The sequence below is a fragment of the Bactrocera oleae genome, chromosome 2 (assembly GCF_042242935.1).
Source record: "Bactrocera oleae isolate idBacOlea1 chromosome 2, idBacOlea1, whole genome shotgun sequence".
Lineage (NCBI taxonomy): Eukaryota > Metazoa > Arthropoda > Insecta > Diptera > Tephritidae > Bactrocera > Bactrocera oleae.
Genome location: NC_091536.1, coordinates 18,298,747 through 18,322,476, shown reverse-complemented (window position 1 = coordinate 18,322,476; position 23,730 = coordinate 18,298,747). Strand labels below are relative to the sequence as shown.

General features: G+C 34.6%; 1 protein-coding gene across 2 annotated transcripts in view; it reads right to left on the bottom strand.

The window, feature by feature from the left end:
* The window catches only part of RhoGAP93B (MyTH4 and RhoGAP_KIAA1688 domain-containing protein RhoGAP93B), a 36,434-nt gene that overhangs the window by 11,831 nt on the left and 873 nt on the right, over positions 1-23,730 (bottom strand). Inside the window, exons 2-4 of one of the 2 annotated variants that reach the window (XM_014247954.3) lie at positions 20,027-20,117; positions 588-1,069; positions 115-179 (exon numbers count right to left, since the gene is read on the bottom strand). In XM_014247954.3, coding sequence (XP_014103429.3) covers positions 115-179; positions 588-1,069; positions 20,027-20,117 — 638 coding nt within the window. The remainder of the gene's footprint in view (positions 1-114; positions 180-587; positions 1,070-20,026; positions 20,118-23,730) is intronic. The other variant, XM_070110360.1, reaches the window with a different exon arrangement.

Below are 23,730 nucleotides of genomic sequence, written 5' to 3'. Positions count from 1 at the left end.
TTGGATTGCTTTGGATTCTTGTACAACCACTGCGTTACATACATAAATATGTTTGTTTGCGTGTGTATTGGAGGGCAAAAGTAGATATTTTTATTTATGAAGTAAATGGCTTACCTTGTGAGCGTCTCGAAGAGAATGGCTGCATATCCGTGAACGATGATGAATCACCCGTTCCAACGCTGTGCGTATGTATGTATGTAGAACGAATCGGCATTTTCAATGATAAAAACATTGCAGATACATTTAAGTACATGCAAATGTGGTGAAGTGATCATTTGAGCGCGACAAAAAAGGAATCGCACAATTTGAACGACGTTGCGGATGGCAATGAACGCCAGCAAGTGCGTGCCCAGTGAATTATGCGACATATATGAATTATGAAAGTAAGAAAAAAAGAAATATATACAATTGAATTTACATTTCACAGACACTGAATTATTCATTTATTTGCATATACAGAGCTGTACATACACACATACATATGTACATACAAGTATATGTATGCAAATATGTTTGACTGTTACACTTAAATAAGGGAAAATCAAAAAGCATTCAGGCTTGAAATAAACGCACTAAGTATTACTCACCGAAAACTGTGACGCCCACGTGGACTAGAAATGAACTCGGCGGAGAGTTTTTCCTCCGAACTGGCGTGTAGAGGCAAAGCGTTGACGTTACGGCCCTCCATGCCAGCGGTGCTGCGCTTGCCCGCACTGCCGACACTCCCACCGGTATTCGTGTTATTCTTGACAGTTAATCCTGCCGCTTCACGCGCTGCACTCCGCTGGGCGCGCAGCTTGCCGACCGCTGCCAAAGGTGATTGTGCCGCCGACGTCGACTGCGACCCACCTCCTGTCGTATGCTGTGTCTGTGTGCTGCTCTCCTTGCGATCACTCGGATCCGTATTCTGTTTGAGCGTTTGCAATTTCGCCAGCGGTATGATATCACACTTGCTTGGCCGATGCCAGACGGTTTTCTGTGTCGCTGCATTGTAGTAGTAAAAGCGTTGCGTATTCGTATCGAACAATTCCCACCACTGTGATGAGTCGGTGCGCTTAATTGGTACATCCTGCGGCGCAACAAAAACAACAACAACAACAAACAAATGATATCAAATTAGAAATGTGTACAAATGCCGCAATAAACAGAAATTATGCAACAACAATAGCTAAACCATACTTGTGCATGTGCGTGTGTGTGTGTGGCTGTAGTGACTATAATAAAATATTAAATTGCAAAGTAAATTATTATGTGAGCCGGTCGTGCCGCTTTAAATTAAGTTGAGCCACGTGGTTGGTCGGTCAAGTGGCGGTCAGCGATTGTGTTCAATTGTGTGTGTGGGCGTGTGCGCGTTAGCGAGATGGGCAAGCAACACACAATGGGTTGTGTCAAATTCAAGTGGCAGCATACCACGGCATATTTACATACATACATACTCACGTAACCATTTAGATATGTAGACAAATCAAATAGAGAATTAGGTAAAAAAAAAAGCTGTTAATTTAGTTAAAAATTGCAGGAGGGTTGATTGCAAAAGTTTTTAAGGCACACCATACGTTATGCATATAGCTAGTTTCGTTGCCCAGTGAGAAGATTCGATAGCTCATGGATTTGTGTCCAAACATAGTAAAATTTTAAATTATAGAAAAGTTGTAAAAACAGTTGTTATAAGCTGACATATTTATTATGCTCTAAATGTTTCATCTCAATGAAAATCAAGTTTTCCGCTACTTTAAGCCTCACTATAACTTGAATATCAGTATTTTTGTTCAACTTTTCCTTGTTACTCTCTTTCCAGAATATCTTCTAGTTTAACGAGAATTTTTTTATTTTTAGGTATCATTGACGGAGAAGACCAGAATCACTGCAGCAGTGGAGCACGTAGTTTTAGCGCCGCTGAAAATCGCGATAACTCAACAAATGTATTTTTTAATATTTTATTTTTTTAGTTTTTATTATTTTTTTTTTTTTATTTAAAAACTTTCACTGTGTATTCTTGAAGCATGTATAAATATACCACGAAATTTACAAAAAAATTGAGGTTGTTAGGCTGTCACAGTAGGTGTGGCTCTTTAACCCTACTTTCTATTGAGCTGATTTTATATGAATCAAAAACTTTTTATTTTGGTTTAAAACGATGTATCTTATATAACGATACGTAACGATTTATTTTAAGTGCATATCTGAATTTCATAATTTGAACTTAAATTCATCTCGACTTTTATCCCTAATTAAGTTAAAATCCGTTATTGATATATGGTAAACATGTAATACAATCACGAAACGACAGGAAATGAATTTTTTCCTTTCGAAATTCTGTAAAAAAAATTTACACATATAAAGAAAACGATATAGCAAATGCGTAGTTTTTGGATCACATGTTATTGGCAAATTCAGAAAAATAAATAAAATTTTTATTTAAATATTTATGCTGAAAATTATTAATTTGATATGAATGTTTAAAGTAAGATAAATCTGACCCAAGGTCCCTCGAATTGAGTTTAGTTTCTTTAACAAAGTAGATAAAGCCTATTTTGTAGCCGATGCACCAAACAAATACATTTTTACGTTATTGCTGAAATCGGTTGCACATAAAATGACCCATCTAAATATCTAAATTAAAATGCTGTCGCTGTCAAATGTAATATGAGCCGCTCCACGGTGCCCTTCAGCAGTGCATTCACACACATGGAAGTGCAACGCGCTCGCTCCCAAAGCTTATTCATTCATTCATGCGCAATCAGCAGCGTTGAACACCCACAAAGTTGATCGACATATACATACATACATATTTATACATATAAACATACATAGTATATACGTATGTTTGTATGTAAATAGAAAACTGAAACAAAATTTATGTGGCGCATTGGAAACAGCTGGAATGTGGCGAGCTATGGCAGCTGGCATTTTGTTGCTGTTATTTTTGTACATTGTTTTTGCTTTCATTAACATCAGATGTGTTTGTAAAGTTTTTTATTGCATGGCACACATCAGATGCTTACTTTCATGTGTTTGCATTTACATATGTACAAGTACATGTATCTATATGTAAGTGTGTGTGTGTATGAAATAGTTGCGACTTGAAATTGGGCCGATTTTAATGCAGCTCAACACACACACCGACAACTGCAACCCACACAACACATACAAGCAACGATTTTTTTTTATCGCTACACGTCGTTGTTGTTGTTGCTATCACAAATGCCATCATTATTAAAATGTTTGTTGTGTTACGTTGTCAACTGGTTGTTTTTGTTGCGGACCGCCTAGCATGACCTTGAACTCTTGCTAGCTCAATGACGTTGCCGATGAGGCCCAGCACGAGCGTCAACAAGATGCCAACAACAAAATGTTGCACACCACAGTTAGCAAATGTGACAGCCTACGCAATGCAACAAGAACAACGACAAGATTGAAACACATTGCAATCAGAAACAAGGATAAAAGTCACGTGGCCCTCGCAAATCCGAATCTAAACAATGCCGAAATGCCAACATTTGTGCAAAGATAAAAGCAGAAATGTAAAAAAAAAAAACAAAGAAATAAAAAAAATAAATCTGCTTCACACTGCTATTTCCATTATGCTTCTAGTTGCACGCTGAGGCCACTTGGCTTTCTTTTTTGCCTTTGCTGCTGCACTCGAGCAGCCTTCAAGCGCATCCCTTCGCCTCCAACCACTCACAGCGCTCACCACAATCCTTTCAACCTTTCAATCAAGCTTGCTATGTGTGCCCGACGCTTGTCCTTCGGCGCTCTAAGCGCTATGCAGCGGAAGTCAGCAAGCTGCAAAGAAACGCCGCTTGTGATGCTGCAACATTTATGTAAGTATTCCAGCATGTAGAGGGTCTTACAACAAGAGCACGTATGTAAATGTTCAAATGGTGTAAAAGATGGTTTGTGTGTGTGGCATTAACGATACTATTTTTCTTTTAAGAGGAAGTGTTTTCTCAGCGTTGCAGCTTTATAAAGCCCATTTACAAGATCTCTGTCTTTTGCATACAGAAAAAAGGAGTAAACGAAGGCCAGAACCGCCTGGAATCATATGCCATCTATATGCAATATTTTTCGATTTGAGTATTAAGAGTGACTTTCGACCAAATTTGAGTCCATCGTTAAAGAGCTACGAAGAACTTGTCACTGATTCTCCGTTTCCATCACAGTCGGATCTACGTAAATGGAACGGTTCCGAATATTTATAAATGAAAAAAAAAATTTTCCCAACAGCAACAATATAACTGATTTCCAATCAAATCCTCTTGAAACACCCATTAAGCACATACGTAAGAGTTCATGAGAAATAAACGAACAGTATATGCTTAGCAGGAGAATATACATACATATAAAGAGCGTGTGTAAGCGTTTTAAGTGGCGCAGAGTCCTTCATTACCAAATATTGCGAGTGGCATAAAGCAAAACTGAAAACACACACACAGACACACCAAGTTATAAAAACATGAACGCACTGTTTAGCATAAAATCCTTTTTGTAATAAAAGAAATGCTGATGCACGTGATGATTCTTCACACACCATAAACACTTGCGCGCTTTTGAGGGCAAACGTTTTGAAAGCGCTACAGCTGGCTGGCGGCCGTCCCGCGAAACTAGCTCATATGTACACGTACACGCCTACGCGTATGACAGCGTGTGGGCGTGCGAGTGCTGTATTGAAATTCCTTTCCCGTCCATTACCGCTATCGAGTGTTTTATAGCATGACCTTGAGGTTTTATATAAAGCATTGCCTAATTTAAGTGGAGAAAAATTTTGATAAATAAAAAAAAGTTAAGTGGACCAGGCTCTGGGGGAAATAATGAAGGCCATATTACTTTTGAGCTTTTGAACCCAATGTATTTAAGGCTCTTCTAATCTTCATCACAAAAAATGCTTGCGGACTACCAAAGTTTTTTAATGTAGCATTTATGGTTCCAACAAAAAATATATAATATGTATGTATAATGTATAGCATTGTAAACATGCTTAAAAAGTAGGATTATCAAACTGCAACTGTCACAAAATATTTTTAGTCGTTATGTGAGTTGACCCTTTTGTGGCAGACATTTAAATAACGTTATGTTCTATGAAAAGTGGAATTAAACGATTTCCTTAGAAAAATAAATATTGAAATGGTTTCCAAGTTTGTATTTCTAAATTTTTCGATATCAAAAACACAGTAATTTAAGTGGCAACGAGTTCTCGTCTCCGATACCTTTAGTGAGTACTGACATCGAGTGCGTAATGATATCGGAAAATCAATACAAAACAGCGACTTTTTTTATGGCTTAAACAATTTTTTTTACAAATTGAAAAGAAGAATTTTTCATTAATTGGGAAAATTTTTGCGCAATCAAGGTTAGAGAAATGTTTATACAATTAATAGTTTTTATTAAATTTGCCGAAGGAAATGTCGGAGACCCTATAAAGTATATATATGCATATAAATAATCAGCGTGACGTCTAGTCTGTCAGTTTTTGAAATATCGATCTGAAAATTTTTCACACGTCCTTTTATCCCAAAGAAGCTGCTCATTTGTCGCAACCATTGATATGGATCCACTAAAGCATATAACGATCAAAAACCAGTCCAATCTCCAAATAAATTGTTCAGTTTGGACCACTATAGAATATAGCTGCCATTGAAATTAATTCAACAAAAAAAAAAAACAGTTCTGATTAAAATACCTTTTTTTCTCTATTTAGTATCCTTGACGTTTGATTTTTATCAAACAAATGACCGGTTTTATTTTCCGTTTCAGTTATACATACAGCTGTGTTCATAAAAATAGCAGTGAGTAATGAAAACATGGAATTAGTTGAAAAAAAACATTGTTGAACTCCAAAAAACTATTTTATTTTGTTTGCTTGGGTTAGTACTTAGTCGTTTACCCATTATTTTTTATTACGGCCTGGCATCTGCAAGGCATAAAATCCACCAGGTCCTGGCAGCGCTTGACAGGGATCCGCTCCCATGATTTTTGAACAACCTCCCAAAGCTGTGATCGAGATGTTTGATTTGCATTTGCAACATATCGTTTAACATCTCCCCATAGGTTTTCAATTGGATTTAAATCCGGAGACTGCGCAGGCCATGACATAAGATCGATCCGCTTTGATGCCATCTAGCTTTTGACCAGTTTGCATGTATGTTTGGGGTCGTTATCTTGTTGAAACGTCCATTTTACTGGCATTTCCCAATTGACATAAGGAAAAATAACATTTTCTAATATGTTAACATATACAGATCGATCCATGATCCCATCAATCGTGAATATAGGGCCCACACCACTGTAAGAAAAACATGCCCATACCATAATACTCAATCCGCCGTGTTTAACTCTCTTCAAAGTGTACCTAGGATCGTACTCTGTGTTAGGTGGACGTCTGACTTATTGTCTGGATCCCTTTCCATCAAATAACACAATTTTACTTTCGTCACTCCATAAAATATTTCGCCACTTTGTAATCGGCCAATTAAGGTGACTTTTGGCGAACTCCAAACGTGCTTTGACATGTCTGGTGGCTAACAGTGGAACTTTTCGTGGATGGCACGCTTTGAGATTTTGTTCTTTAAGACGTCGCCGAATAGTAACGCCACTAACATTCAAGCTTAAGTCATTTTTTATCTTGCTGGACGATGCAAAAGGCTGCGCCCTGCTATATCGCACAATAGATCGGTCCTCATGAGGTGTGGTTTTACGTTGGATACCACGATTTTCGGGCATTTCTTTAAAGTTTAAAGCATTATGAATCATTTTAGCTGAACATCCACATATTTCTTGGATGTCTTTATATGTTTTTCTCAGGTTTCTTAGTTGCACTATAATATTTCTTTTTTCAGGAGTACAATGTTTGCCCCTGCCCACTAAGTTAAAAAATATAAATTTATTTTAGTGTTTTCTAATGGTAATAATAGTCACTAACACAAAACCACTTACTTTTTATCAATTAAACGTCTTAACAAAATTTTTTTGGCTTATCAAGATACGCACTGCTATTTTAATGAACAGCCAAAGACTAGTGCTTCTAGCAAAAAGAGTTGTTCATTTGCTTAAATCTCGCAAATCTAACGGGATTTTTTCGTTTCTTCCTTATACACATTCCATTCTACGGCAACAATGCGTAGACGTTGGAATAATCGTAACGGAACTTGAAAAAAAAAACATTACTTGATTGCATTTCTCGCACTGCTATTTTTGTGAACACAGCTGTACATACCATATAGTTGCTATAAGAAATACATCTGTGCAGGGCACCAAAGCTATGCAGCCGCAGTTAACGTTTTTTCTTGTTTACTATAATTAAGTAGTATAGTAGATTAAATATTTTTTTAAACAAAACCATTATAAAAAAAATCATAATAAATTTCTAATAATAAATGAAAAAATATTTTCAAAAACGTATATATTAATAATCTCTGAAAAGCTTAAAATAAATATTTGTTTAATTGTATTAGGCCTAAATATATTTGAAGTATCATCAAACATTCGTATGCTTGCAATATTTATAATTGTGCGATTGTAGCTACTAAATGAGGGAAATTGTTGTATTTATTTTGTAGCGAACCTTGAAATCATCGCAGCAATTAGAAAAGCAAAAGTAAGCGAGATTTTGAATTGTACGATTAGGCCTTGTACCCTCTAGCTAAAGGCGTGCGCTACGCCTAGTTTAAGTAGAAATAACGGTAATAATATTTGCACATTGTTAATCACATGCAAAGATAGTGTGTGCGATAATTAAATATTAATAAAATTAAATAAACGTAATGAGCGGCGCAACTATTGGGCAATGACGTGGCGCGCGTGTTTAACTTTCGCTTTCAAATAATTTAATTATGATTAGCTATAATTTCGAACTATTTAACTTTATTTGCCATAATGAATACACTTGTGTAAGCGTGTATATTTGTAATGCATATGTTTGTATGTAAATGCGTGCTTGCATGTACTTTGTGCTCACTTGCTGCATTGCACCACCATAATTAGCGCAGAATTGCAAGCTTTTACTTTATTTTAATGATTTATATGCGCTGATGTTAATCCACGAGCATTTTATGGATGCCACACTAGCATATACACATACATACACGTGCATACAGACGTCCAAACAAGAGCTTACGCTTGTGTTTGAGTATCGAATTGCGCGTATTTATAGCATAAATATACATACACTCACATATACGTACATATGGATGTACACATTTTTTATAGTGAATGCTTGATCTGAAGCATTTTAATTAGCTCAATGTGTGTGTGTGTTGAAGCAGGCAAATCAACTCACTTATTGCTCGCGCTACTTCATTTTTGTGCAATTTTTGTTTAAATTTCTATTTCTATTTTTATTTTATCATTTATTTCCTTTTCTATTTATTGTATTTGACTCAATAGTGCTGCGGTTGCGGCTGGATGGTTGGCTGAGCATTGACTAACGGCTTGGCTGGGTTGTATTTGATGATTGACTGACTGGGCTGGTGTTGAATTAATTGAATTCTATCATCGCCTTCGCCATTGCTAGGGCAATCACCACTGACTGCCGCAATTTCTGTCGCTGCCTATAGCTAACAAATACAACAACAAACGTCGCTTTGTTGCAATAAACTATGCGGTTTTAGCGGTGGCAATGTGGTGGCATTGCGTTGGCTACTGCTACACGATAGTGTGGCATGCAATACAAGGCTGGGCCACATCGGTCGGACACACATTGGGTTGGGCAGACGGCCAGTCAGGCACATGCCTCAAATTTTATTGCTGTGCGCTACAAATTTACTTGAATAAATATACATATATACATATGTACGTATGTATATACATACATGCGAAACTAACAGGCAGTGTGGCCCAGTGGTAAAGATTAGTTTGTTAGGAAGAAACTATAGGCAAATAGAGCTTTTGTGAAGAATTTCGCACATCCAGAAGTGCCTAATATAACACACATATGAATGATTCTGTGCTGTAGTTGGCTACAAACACCTGCTGCAATTACAAAAATACCATGTCAAGAAATTTTGGGGTTAGGCCGAAGAAAAATCTTCTTCACATCCAAAGAACGATTTATTCATTTTGAGCATATTAAATCACTTAGTTTATAAAATTGTTATTGTTGTTTATCCGAGATCTTTTTGTCGAAAATTTATGGTCAAATGATATTAATTTTAGGTTGTTGCTGTTGGTCGATTTAACTTACACTATAGATGACCACTTTAGAAAAATATTTTTAAAACAATATTTCCAGAAATCTGAAACGAGTAAGATTTTTTATTGCTCTCGATTCAGCGTTTTGTTCGATTTTTCGTTCTCGTCTTCAAATGTGTGATGGGCCACCTGTGGACAATTTCGACCGAGCAAGTGTTATTATTTAATAATGATTCATTGGACGTTTTATGAATAAAAAGATCAATCTGAACCGTATGTCAGAGATTTAGTTGATCGCAATATGTATAAGAAAATGTTTCTGGAAAACTTTTATGTATGTATATCTCTGAAGACAATATTTATTTTACTCATTAGTTTTCATATTTAAAATTAAAAAATCAAGCTACTTAAGGAAAACAATGTGAAACTACAGGAAGAGTTTTAGCTTTTTTCTCTTATAACGGGTGATCCAAGTAGAGGTACTTTTTTCAATAGCCTTTTTTTGACAGATCACGTGTAAGTCGTGTCAAGCTGTCATGTTATTTGTGTTCAGTATTGTTTGGCATTTCATCATGGAAAGATCTACGCCTGAACAACGTTTACAAATCGTTCAACTTTATTACGAAAATTAACGTTCTTTAAAGAAATTCGCGCGCTTCGCTCAACTTAAGGTCAAAATAATCGGGTTACTGATCGTACTATTCGCAACACCATCACCCATCTTGAGACCCAGCATTCATTATTGACTAATATTCGACCGAATAGACCACGTCCAGCACGCAGTGAAGAAGATTTAGCGGCCATAGCTGTATGGAACGACTTGGCGCATTTTACGTCGAGATCTTAAAGTGAAAGCGTGCAAAATACAGCTTGTGCAGAAACTGAAGTCGCTCGACCTTCTCAAGCGACATCGAATTGCCCTATGTGCTCTTAAATAGTTTCAAGAAAATCCGACGCTTTCAAGCCAAATTGTGCTCAGCGATGAGGCCCATTTCTGGCTCAATAGGTATGTAAACAAGCAAAATTGAAGCTCGTTTTCTCGCAACATTTGGTTTCAACAAGACGGCGCCACTTCTCACACATCGCATCAATTAATGGATGTATTGAGCGCACACTTCGGTGAGCAGATAATTGCACGTTTTTGGCCGATCGATTGGCCACCAAGATCGTGTGATATCATGCCGTTAGACCTTTTCCTGTGGGGATATGTAAAGTCTAAAGTTTATACGGACAATCCCGCTTCGATTCAGTCCTTGGAGCAAAACATCAAGCGTGTCATCGAAAATTGTGCTCAACGGATAGACCATCTGAGACGTAAACGTGGCCTACATTGACAAAGAACGTTCTTTCGAATGATAATAACCATTCCCCATTAAGTTTGAATCTGTGTTTTTTTATTTTATGTAGGGAACCTCGAAATGGATCACCCATGGATATCATTTACCAATGAGATAATTATACCTAATTTGTATAAATTCAATATAATTAATCAATAAGTTAGTTGTTTTTGATATTTGCTTTGCGAGATTTAGGTTTTTAAAATACGTTCGTCCTAATATATGTATGTATATACATTATCATGCAAGAGAATGAATGTGTCAAGTCATATTCTTTACAAATACCTTCTTCTTTAAAAAGTTATGCAATTATATGGAATGTAAGATATATTCATATACATATGTGCATATATTTTCTGGAGTGTTCAGAAAAATTCAACTTTCCATTTCCTAAATCACAACCGTAAGTCCATTTCAATAAAACGATCGATCTCACGCCTTTTTCGCTGTTTTTAGTGGCCATTCCCTTAAATCGCCTAATACTTCGCCAATGCTGACCCTATAGGGCATGCAGGTGTTACCATTTATATTAAATAGCGTTAATATATACATACATATGTACATATATGTGCACACGCATGCCTATTAATATAACACTTTCATGTACATATGGGAAATTACTCATTCATTGTTCGTGTGCCTATTTTCGCTCACCACTTTTTTTTTACTTTTAATTATAAATGTTGTACTTTTTCTCCTTAAATTTTTTGTTTTACAATAATTTACTTATACATCTGCTTCTTGCTTGTAGTCAATTTATTATAAAGCTTTTAGCTTTATGTTTTTGTGAAATTTTTCGTAATTTCTTGAATATTTTCACATTCTCCCGCTGTTCTGCGCTGGGATGTGCCAAACTATCAATATGTCTTCATTATTGCAAGCGCTAGGCTTGTTGTTGGCTGCCGCCGATGACCTAATTTTGTTTTGAGCTTTTTATTTTTGTTTTCATTTTCATTTTGAATGTGTTGTAGTTTATGCTTTTCGGGGTCTCCTAAGTTTATATATATAATATGTATATATATGTAAGTAAGTGTGGAGCGTGCAGTTTTATTTGTTTGTTGCACATTTTCCACACATTCATTTCGTCTTCATTTTTTTGCTTGTTGTTGTTATTTTTTTAAATACAATCTTTCTTTATCAAATGTTCTGCTGCGCTGTCGGTCGGTCGAAGCAGCGTGGCTGCGATTGTTTTGCTTCTTCAAATTATTATTTTTTGTATTTTTTTTTCATATTACATTGTGCGATTATTTCAAACTACTGTTACACAACAATAGCAACAACAATGTAACTTTGGTTTTTTATTTCTAATTCATTACGATTTTGTAATGAGAGAAATCATTTTAATCGCGTTTCAATGGCAACGCTCATGTCTGGTTTTGTAATAATCGAAAAACTTATTGGAAAATTATGAAATACATATGTATGTATGTATACAAATTGTATGCTAATATAAATTAAAAAATTATAATAATGAAAAAAGTGGTTATATACAAATATCAGGAGTAATTTGCCAATTTTAGGAATCAATGTAAACCATATAGATATGTACGCCTGTAGGTTTGTATATACGTGGGTATGTATGTAGGTATATATTTACATATCTACATACGTATTTATGTAATCGCATATTATTGCAATCCATTCCGTTTCTATTTGAACTTTCACTGATCACTCCAGTTGCTTGGAGTTGAAGAGAGCAACATATCCGACTCCAGTTAAACCGACACTTATGTGTGTATATACATACATACGTTTCTGTGCTTGTGCAAGAAATTGTGCGCGCATATTTACTATGTCCAATGACTATCTTTTCATTGCGTATTCTCATCAACAATGTATTTGGGGCAGGCTATCATTTATGGCGAAATGTGTCGAGCAAGCAAGCTGGCAACACTGCACGCTGTATCTATTAGACATGCAAAACTATGCAAACAGCAAAGAATGCATGAATGAATTTTATGGATGCATTTTTATGTCATAATGAACTCATTACTGGGGCGCCACCCGGTAGGCGCATTAGTGCACAGCTAAACTCGCTATGTACTATATAAACATGTGAAGCAGCATATACACACATAAACATAAATATGCATTTATATGGATAAAAGTCGATTTTGCAAAGAGAAAAAAGCAGGCAAACTTAAAACTCCCCAAAAGTTGACCACCCTTACGCTCTCGTGTACTGCCGCATACACACATGCTTACATATGTACGAGTATGCATGTTCGGAAAATTTACAAAAGCCCAGCAAGAAATTAAAGGACTACATGTTTCAAGAGACTATCAAGTAAATAATTATTTCAGAACTATTACGAGATAATGAAATGTGAGTAATTTATTTTTGTGTTTTGAACAATTTTTGGTTTAGATATATGTTTATAATTTAAATTTTTTGTTTTCTCTTTTTTCAATTTTAATTATTTTACACCATTAAATTATATTTTATAAGTATTATTCGTTTTCTTAAGTATTAAAAAATATTGCTTCCGAAAAGGTTTAGGTTTTTCGGATAATTGAAATCATTTAATTGAGAGAGTTAATTGTAGGATTGCTTGTGTATAGGTATTTTGTGGAAAAGTTATCCGATTAACTAGCAAATTGTAAATGCCTATTGTGTCTTTCCTTTTTTCATTAAAATATTTTTTAAATAACTAATAAAAAATGAAATTAACTTTGGAAATGCACACACACACAGGTTTTTTTAGATTTTTTGTTCGTTTATTCATCAAGTTTTACAAATTAAGCGTTTGTCTGTGAATTATAAATATTATTACTCCACCCATTTACAGCTGTGTTCATAAAAATAGCAATGCTCATGAGCTACAACTTTAAACTTAATTTTATATAACAAAAAGTAAATAAATGTTCACAAATTTAATTTTGTTTTAACTGATTATTTTAATTTCAAATTATTATTCAAAATGTTGTTAATTTTTTTTACATTATTAATTTAAACAAAAAAAGTGCTGTTTACAGCTGTTCATAAAAATAGCAGTGAGTAATGAAAACAGTGGAATTAGTTGAAAGAACATTGTTGAACTCCAAAAAACTATTTTAATTTGTTTGCTGTCCTGGCAGCGCTTGACAGGGATCCGCTCCCATGATTTTTGAACAACCTCCCAAAGCTGTGATCGAGATGTTTGATTTGCATTTGCAACATATCGTTTAACATCTCCCCATAGGTTTTCAATTGGATTTAAATCCGGAGACTGCGCAGGCCATGACATAAGATCGATCCGCTTTGATGCCATCTAGCTTTTGACCAGTTTGCATGTATGTTTGGGGTCGTTATCTTGTTGAAACGTCCATTTTACTGGCATTTCCCAATTGACATAAGGAAAAATAACATTTTCTAATATGTTAACATATACAGATCGATGCATGATCCCATCAATCGTGAATATAGGGCCCACACCACTGTAAGAAAAAGATGCCCATACCATAATACTCAATCCGCCGTGTTTAACTGTCTTCAAAGTGTACCTAGGATCGTACTCTGTGTTAGGTGGACGTCTGACATATTGTCTGGAGCCCTTTCCACCAAATAACACAATTTTACTTTCGTCACTCCATAAAATATTTCGCCACTTTGTAATGGGCCAATTAAGGTGACTTTTGGCGAACTCCAAACGTGCTTTGACATGTCTGGTGGCTAACAGTGGAACTTTTCGTGGATGGCACGCTTTGAGATTTTGTTCTTTAAGACGTCGCCGAATAGTAACGCCACTAATATTCAAGCTTAAGTCATTTTTTATCTTGCTGGACGATGCAAAAGGCTGCGCCCTGCTATATCGCACAATAGATCGGTCCACATGAGGCGTGGTTTTACGTTGGATACCACGATTTTCGGACATTTCTTTAAAGTTTAAAACATTATGAATCATTTTAGCAGAACATCTACATATTTCTTGGATGTCTTTATATGTTTTTCCCAGGTTTCTTAGTTGCACTATAATATTTCTTTTTTCAAGAGTACAATGTTTGCCCCTGCTATTTTAATGAACAGCCAAAGACTGGTGCTTCTAGCAAAAAGAGTTGTTCATTTGCTTAAATCTCGCCAATCTAACGGGATTTTTTCGTTTCTTCCTTATACACATTCCATTCTACGACAACAATGCGTAGACGTTGGAATAATCGTAACGGAACTTGAAAAAAAATAACATTACTTGATTGCATTTCTCGCACTGCTATTTTTGTGAACACAGCTGTAAGTGTTACACACGTCATGTCGCAATCAAACCGCATTGTCATTAGAACGAATTTAGGGGCGCCTACACCGTCAGCTTTATGATTCGAAAGATTCTCGAAATGGTTATTTTTGCTTTTTTCTTGCAGGGTATGCATATGCGCACATGCTTGGTTGTAAAAGCGTGCGCTCCGTCAAGGTTTTTATGAAATCCCCACACCATAAATGAGTCATGCTTGTAGTAGTAATGGATTTTTCTGCTGTTTCACTTAGTTTGTATTTACTCCCCTTACTTGTTGGGGAACCCACTTTCCGATGCATTGGCAGTTTTTATGTTGTGCGCTGCTTTGCAGTTGCAAAAACACTTTGCGCCGAAAAAAATGTGGAAATAAATAAATTGTGCAACTTTAACGCTCCATTAAAACAAGTGGCTGGTCGGTCATTAAAGTCTACAAATTGTGCCGGTTTTTAGTCGACCTAAATGCTTATTTTTCACACAGTTTAAACAAGATTACTACATCTTTGAAAGTGTGTATCACACTTAAATGTAACTACAATATATTGCAGCCAGTTTTAAGAATTTTTAAAATGTTCGATGAAATAAAATACCATCCCCTATATCTCCGGGTCACATTGACCGGAAGTTGAAAGAGTTACTAACAGTTTTCTATATAATCTTTATGCACATAAGAGGGAAATATGGTTAGATAAACCATATTATTGATTTTTTTATGTATAAACATATACATATTTTAATTTAAAAAAAAGTTTTTCTTTGCACAAAATGTTAAACAAATGGCAATATGTCATGATTTTTTGTTATGGCCACTGTGAAAAATTCAACGTTATATTTTAGCATGGATTATATTCAAGGCTACGCTGCAATCTCCGAAATAGATGTTATTGGACCGAACAAAATCAAATTCTTGTGAGAAAACTTTGTTTATTAGTAAAGGTTATTATGGCTTCGGTGCAAACGAAGTTTATATATTTTCTTGTTTTGATAGCATTTAGGTTCATATACATATGTACATATACAATATTTAAAAATAAACTTCAACTTCCTTTGATTTTAGATCGTCTTCCCGAATGTACGAAAAATTCTGCGTTCGATTTTGACGTGCAATATGAAGTCGCAAATATGTATCTTCGGTGTTTTCAAAGAAATTCTTCAAAAATTGTATACCATATGCTATGTATGTATGTACTTAAATATGTATATTTATAAAATATTTCATAAAAAAATCAAAAATATCATTGAGAGAAAGCGTTGAACTAGTCCTATTTACCATCTTAATTTCTTGTAATTTCACTTTCAATGAGTTATATAAAACAAATAAATTTTTAATAACATTATTTGTTTTATAATTATGCCTTAAACCTTTTTTACTTCTACAATTAAGGTGAGCTTTACTGATCCGACAATTGTCCAACCTATTTATACTCTTTAACGCATTCTCTTACAAACAACTGTGCGTTATTGGGTTGGCCGTTAGTGATTCACCCAACGAAGCTAATTTAAACGTACTCACCATTTAAGGATACGTGTATAAATATATATTTTTACACCCTGATTTTGGTCTCTCTTAAGCGCTTCCGTTCTGCACCAAGCATTTTCCAAAAGCGGTCTTGTATATTACTTCGAACAACGTCATAACACACAGCTACTTAGCTAGATACTGGTGGTGTAGAGCATGTATGTACAAGTACAAGTGTATAGAGGGACACTCTTCAATCGGTGCCAATAGCCAGGGCGCTGCTACCATATTGTCAACAGCAATTCTGTCAACTTCCATATTTTTTGTTGTCATTATCGTTGGGCTTATACCGCCGCTGTCTTTTGAAATTTTATAGTTTCACATTATTGCCCACTCGACGTGCTCATTATTACTTTATTCACTTTGCGCTGATGTGCTGCGTTGAGCCACTTCTTTTCACCCGTTGCCGAACATGGCACGCCGCTTGCGTCCTCTGCACTGCGCTTTTTTCCTTTTTTCGATGCACGAGAAACGTGATTTGAAATTTGAATGAAAAGCAGACGCTTTAAACTTACTTCTTCCGTACAGCTAAATGCATACATATGTACCCATGTAAGTATGTTTTTAAGTAAGTTATGTGAGCATATAAAATTCTTGAGCACGTAGTTTTCTTTCACTGCCATCAAACTGGAAATCGTGTATTTTTCTTGTTTGCTAATTATGTGTTCCATAGTTTTTTTGCCATTCATATTTAGTTATATACAGCCGTGGAAAACTTATTAGAGATGACGTCAAAAACAAAAAAATTATAAATATATTACGAGTTAGTGACAAGAAACACACATGGGTTAATTTGTATACCCTGAACAGGGTTGCATGTAAAACTTTTTATTTTACGAGGTATCTTCACGAAATTAGGCACCAGTTATTAATTAAGGCAATAATGTATTCTCCGTAGAAGTTAACGTTTTTTCTTTTTATACCGTTATTTTGCCTGAGAATTGTATAAAATTAGTTTGCTAAAGTTACTGCGCGAAAAGTATGAATCGAAAAGCTGGCTTTGAAAGTTTGTTTCTAATTACATGCCTGCCACTGTAGCTGCTATTCAAATTATTTTCGTCTACTGCTAAATGCGGTCGATTTTTGGTCGCGTTGCTACAATTCAAAACTTCCGGTTGTTACCCTCACCGCAACCGGCCACCAAACAATCAGTGAACCAACCAAGAAACAATTTGGCAGTTTGGTTACCTTCCGCTGTCGCCGCAAATACTGTTACCTTGGTTGTGGAATAAAGAGCGGCACCCGAAAAGTGGCAAAGTGCGTTGTCAAGATTTAGAAAAAGAAACGTGCTTTTATGCCTCGGCAGTCGCACCATTTCTGGTTGTGGCCCCTTCACCGCGCAATTTTCGCACACCTCGTCAACCTAGGAGTTTTTTCTTCAGAGTTGGTGATATATGTATATATGTATGTATATTTTGTGTTAGCTTTGAATTAAGTACGCTTATGGTTGTTGTTGCTACGGTAGCGTAGCCGTCGTCTTTATCGCGTTTGCACTTTTTACCCACATCAATACAGCTTATGTACACACATGATTTGTTTGTGTTTGCATATTGTGTACTCATAAGTTTATCTATTTTTTCATAGTAGTCGTTGTTGTTTCGTCGATCATTGTTATTGTTGTTTCGTTACTAGAATGCCAGCCTATTTCAACGTGTCTTCCTACTTACTTATTTGCATATAAGTAGTAAATTATGTTTAATTTTCCTATGTATAACTAATATGCTTAGGAATCTAACAGCCTACTGAATATTCGTATTGTGGGTTTCAAGGAGAAAGCTCTCATTTCACTGAAAAATTATCAAATATCGTACTCGTGTACTCCTTTCTGGCTTAATAATAACGGATATCTAATTGGGAATAGAAAAGTTAAACGATTTATCGATAATTGTGTTATTGCATTTCCGATAAATAACGGGCGAAAACATCGATATATATTTATTGTTTTAAAATTATATTTAAAATCATGTCGAATCAGAATTTAAGATTTCTTTTGTGTATATGTTTTGAAGTTCAAATAATAAATAGGCATAAGCCATCTTTTTATAGTAAATTCGATGCAAGTAGGACTGTTAACGGTCTAACTCAATGTGTGATCCAGTGTGAGAGCACCAACTAAGTTTATATGATTAACCCAATCATTGGGAACACTTAACACTCAAACGTTGCAAATAAAGTAAAAACATGCCCGAAATTTTCAAATTCAATATTTATTTTAAAAGTTACGAACACTATGCCCTGATTAAAATGTATAATCGAAACTGAAGTTAATGAAAAACAAACAATTCTACGGTTATAATTCAAAGTATCATTGATATCGAAATTGACAATTCAATATTTTATCAAATAAAATTAGTTAAGTTTTTTATTATTCAAACGATATAACCCATATTACTCATACCCACATCTCAGAATGTCATACTAATTACATTTATATTAGACAAACTGTTTTTTTATCGGTTAAAAAATCAGCTATGTGAAACAATAAATGTTATTTACAAATCTTTTTTAATAAAAATATATAAATTTTTCAATTTGTTCGTATGACATTCATTATTCAAAAGCCGCAACTCTACAGATTATAATGCGGTTGGACATCTCGTTTGCAGATAAAAGTAGTCATTGACCCCTTGCAGTCATATTCATTTCAGTATTTTTATAATTTTGACCAAAAATATCAGCACATTCGGATAAAAAAATATATCTTATTTTTAAATCAATTATTTTCGAAGTGGCATAGTGATGAATGCCAGCGAACGATTTATTAGTATCGGTACACTCTAATGTAAGCTAAAAAACTGATGAGTACTTGTGATAAAAATAAATTGACGGTCTATCTACAATGTTCCGATCTTCATAATAATTAATTAACACAAATTAGCACAATTTATGACTTAAAAAGTCACAACGTGACTCTTTAGAGCATTTAACGCTCGCGAATTGTGTATGATAATTCAAAATAACAACAACAAAAACTGTAGATGTTGTATGAACATAACCTAGAAAATGTTAAGGCAATCATCTAACATTTAATGCTACAACTTAGTTAGCTCATGACTTAAATTACCTCTATCAACATTTAGATATATATTTGGAACAATATTTGCAACCTAACCTTAAATTTTAGATAACTTTTAAAAAAACTTAACGGTAAATATGACATTGAAATTGGGAAAATGTAAATTTTAAGAAATAGTAGTTTTAAATTTTCGAAATTTCAAACGAAATCCCATAAAAATCATTGTTGGGTACCCAGGGCAGGTGAGAAAGTAGAGCAAAGGTCAGTCGGTCGGTTGGTTGGTTGAGTCATATTGGCCACTAATGCTAACTAACTGGGTCAATGCAGACAAAAATATGCAAGCAAACTAGATTTATATGTTGTTTTTGTGGTTGAATGCCGAATGGGATGAAGCGGGGAGCGATACTGAGCGGAGGCACAACATACGATGCTCTCGAACGTAGCCAATGCAACACTTCAATAAGCAATGTTGTTGTTTTAATGTTCCTCCGCAAGTGTGTATGAAAATTTTTAGTGGACAGAAAGAGAGAGAGAGGGAGAGCATGGACAACTTCAGTGGCCGAAAAAACCGCATGTTTAACAACTAGAAATAACAGTATTGCCTTTGTACAAATATATAGCTGCTAAGCAGGCATCTGCATGTAAAAATATCCTTGACTGCCACAAGGCATTGCCTCACAACGACACCGGAAAATGTAATGGCACCGTAAACAGGACATTAAGTCAGCTTGGAAGGATTATTTTAAAAATTATACCCTCGAATATATTAAAGTGTAAGTGTAAATGTTTGATGGCATATTTAAATAATCTGGGTCATACTTACTTCCGGTGGATCCCAAACGCACTCGCCAGTTGTGAGATTTGCGTACATGTGCTCCTTGGTGCGTGGCTCGATTATTTCCACCCATTCTATTCTGCATATGCAAGAGAGAAGAGAGAGAAAAAGTAAGTAAAAAATCAAATTTTACAAAAATAAACAAACGAATTAAACATGATTTAAATGATAATGATTCCAGAAATTAGTTTAAGCATGCCTTGTCTACAACAACCTTTGCATTATCCTTCGTAAAATTGAAAGTGGTTAAAAGAGTACTGCGAATAAAAAATTCACTAAGCAGGTCATAAAAGAGTATTGATGGAAAGGTTTGAGTGTAGATATTTATATACATACATACATACATATTGCTGTCATACAAAGTGAACGATCGAAATCCAGTCTTTGTATGGAAAAATTTTTCATTTGACAAGATAAATTGTTCCAATCGGACCCCTATAGCGAAAGGGAATATTTTGTATTTGTGAAGGGTATTACAGCTTCGGTGCAACCGAAGTTAACGTTTTTTCTAGTTTTGAATTATTTTTATTCATATAAAATTTAAAAATTCTTCCAATAAAAATAATACATATGTATATATATTCTACTCCATTTGGGATTAGTATGAGCAGAGATTGTTAATGAATAGAGAAGGCGCAAATGTTAAATCATTTATTTTTGAGTACTAATTTGTAGTTCCAGATGAGGGAACATCGGAAAATATAACTTTGAAATGAAAATAATAACACGCAATGTAGTAAACGGAGAAAAGGTGTAGATATTTATATACATACATACATACATATTGCTGTCATACAAAGTGAACGATCGAAATCCAGTCTTTGTATGGAAAAATGTTTCATTTGACAAGATAAATTGTTCCAATCGGACCCCTATAGCGAAAGGGAATATTTTGTATTTGTGAAGGGTATTACAGCTTCGGTGCAACCGAAGTTAACGTTTTTTCTAGTTTTGAATTATTTTTATTCATATAAAATTTAAAAATTCTTCCAATAAAAATAATACATATGTATATATATTCTACTCCATTTGGGATTAGTATGAGCAGAGATTGTTAATGAATAGAGAAGGCGCAAATGTTAAATCATTTATTTTTGAGTACTAATTTGTAGTTCCAGATGAGGGAACATCGGAAAATATAACTTTGAAATGAAAATAATAACACGCAATGTAGTAAACGGAGAAAAGGCTATATATAGACACAACGAATTTTCTTAAATGAATTATCGATGCGCATACCTATTTAGATTTGTCTTTTCAATTTCTATGATATGACAAATTTTATAGTTATAAAAAACTTTTGTACTAAGAAGGAGGATTATTGGTAATAAAAAACCCCAGAGTTTATAATAAAATAAACATTTAATAGACAATTTTTTCAACTTATGTACATACATACATATAATATGTTTATGGAGCAAATGATAATAATGAAACTGTGGCTAAAACGGCCGCGTTTTCACTTTTGTGGTGGCTGAGGTCGTAAGAGGGAAGGAGTTAAGCTCAATGCGAATACAGCATTTACGTTCGAATCCTGAACATCATGAATCTTAAGTTTTATTTTCCCTTTTATTTTATTAATAGATCTCAATTCAGTTACTTTTATAGCATATTTTACTTAATTAGATAATTAAAATATTTAAGGAAAATATGTTCATATGTTTAGGTTTTTTGAATGTTCCCTTATTTATGCGTATTGACACAAATATGACAATCACACATACATACATACATTGATAAATACACGTACGCTGATGCTTGCTTCTCCTTGGCCCGCGCAGACAATGTTCACATCTGCTTTCAACGGTTCGAACGAAGCAAGTCTAACGATCGAAGGCAAGGAGAAGCATTTTAGAACAGCTGACATTTGCGCCCTCTCTATTTATTAACATTCGATGGTATTGGCTCATATAAAACAGAATCTAACCCCCCCATCTTTGCTGTAAATGTGTTTTCCAAAGTCCGTGTCTTTGAACAGCCATACAAAACACAGAAAAGCTGATCTTTAAGACTACTTATCTCCTATCGCTATATAAACAACAATTACTTATCTGACCAAACCGTGAAAAACTTATTCTTGAGACTACTGAACTTTTTTTCAAAATCAACTCAAAAATTTACTACACCATTCTAATAAGAGGTTTTCAACAGACAAACAATTATATAATTTTTTTAGTAAAGTTAAAAGTCCGAAGAAAGAAATCATTAAATAATTTATTCTCTAATTTTTATGTTTTATTTCGAATTTCATTCAGGTTTTCACGCAATCCAATAAAAAACACACGCACACGTACATATGCATATACATAAGTACATATACTCACCATATACGCGTGCTTCACCCATTCATACCACGAATGCGTTCATTCATTAATTCCACGAGACCAAAATGCACCCCTTCCCTTATAATCATTTGTAACAGTAAAAACAAACTAATAACAACAACGATATCTGAAGAATATTAAAAATTCGCCGCTACGCCGGGCATCCTTCACACACACACATGCATATAAGTAAATACGTACACGCTCTCTCGCTTTCCACTTCTCTCATTCAGAGTTATCCTAGCTTTGGCATATCATTGGTGTTGGCTTTAATAACGCAACCGCCGAGGTTTTCAAATCTATTCGTCATCGTTAACAACACCACAATTGCGTTGACTTCGTGCTGCACACACCCTGTCTGCCTTATTTTTGGGCTTTTTTCAACCAGCGTCTTTTTACATCCACGCGTTTTCTTATCATTTCTTTTCAGCCTTATTTATTAGTGTGTGTGTGCATTTTCCTTTTCATTTGTACAAACATAATTCTCATGTTTCCATTTCCTTGTTCTCACTTTCCCAACCACATAATCTCTCTCTAAGTACTCTCTTTGCGCAAATGTTGGCTATATACACATGCGCCCCTCTCGTAGGTATGCAAAGATTTATGCCTTTCTTGCTAAGTATATATTTGGCTACATTGTGACAAATCGATTTTGACAATCACACATGGCGAATGACAATGGAATGAAGGCGAAGAATATACAAAGAATAAATTTTACTATGCGTAGAAAATAATTTTTAAAAAAATATATAAAAAAAGTAGTGAGAGGAAGATTATTACAATTATATACAACAGCTGATATGTATATTTAATAAAAGGTACGATACAAATATCCTACAGTAATCGTACGTTACTTTTCAGTAAAAAATTAGTTCAAAATAGAATTTTATTTTACGAAAAATTGGACGCTATTTTTTAAGTTTATAACGATTTTTTAAATCACATAATTATCGCTGACAATATAATGTTGTCTCATACATCAATCAAAGAACTAAACCCGGGACCGCATATAGGAAACTTAGGAAAACAAACACAAGAAATGAAGGATAACAGGGACGACAAAGATTATTCAGAGTATTTAATAAGTTCAATTAAGTAAAGCGCTCTTAGTTTGAAATGAGAAAATATGGACTACAACAAAGGGGAGCGGCTTCTAGAGTGAATTTCTTGTTGGTTAATACATTTCCAGTTCTTTTTTATTCATGCAACAACCTACATTGACGTATGTATGTATTTGTATACATGAGCAATTTTCGCAACACACCCACAGTGACATGTTTACTAAACATATAACATATATACATATATATGTACATGTACTATATTTATGTACTATATTCCCTTTTAAAAATATGGAAAAGCATATGT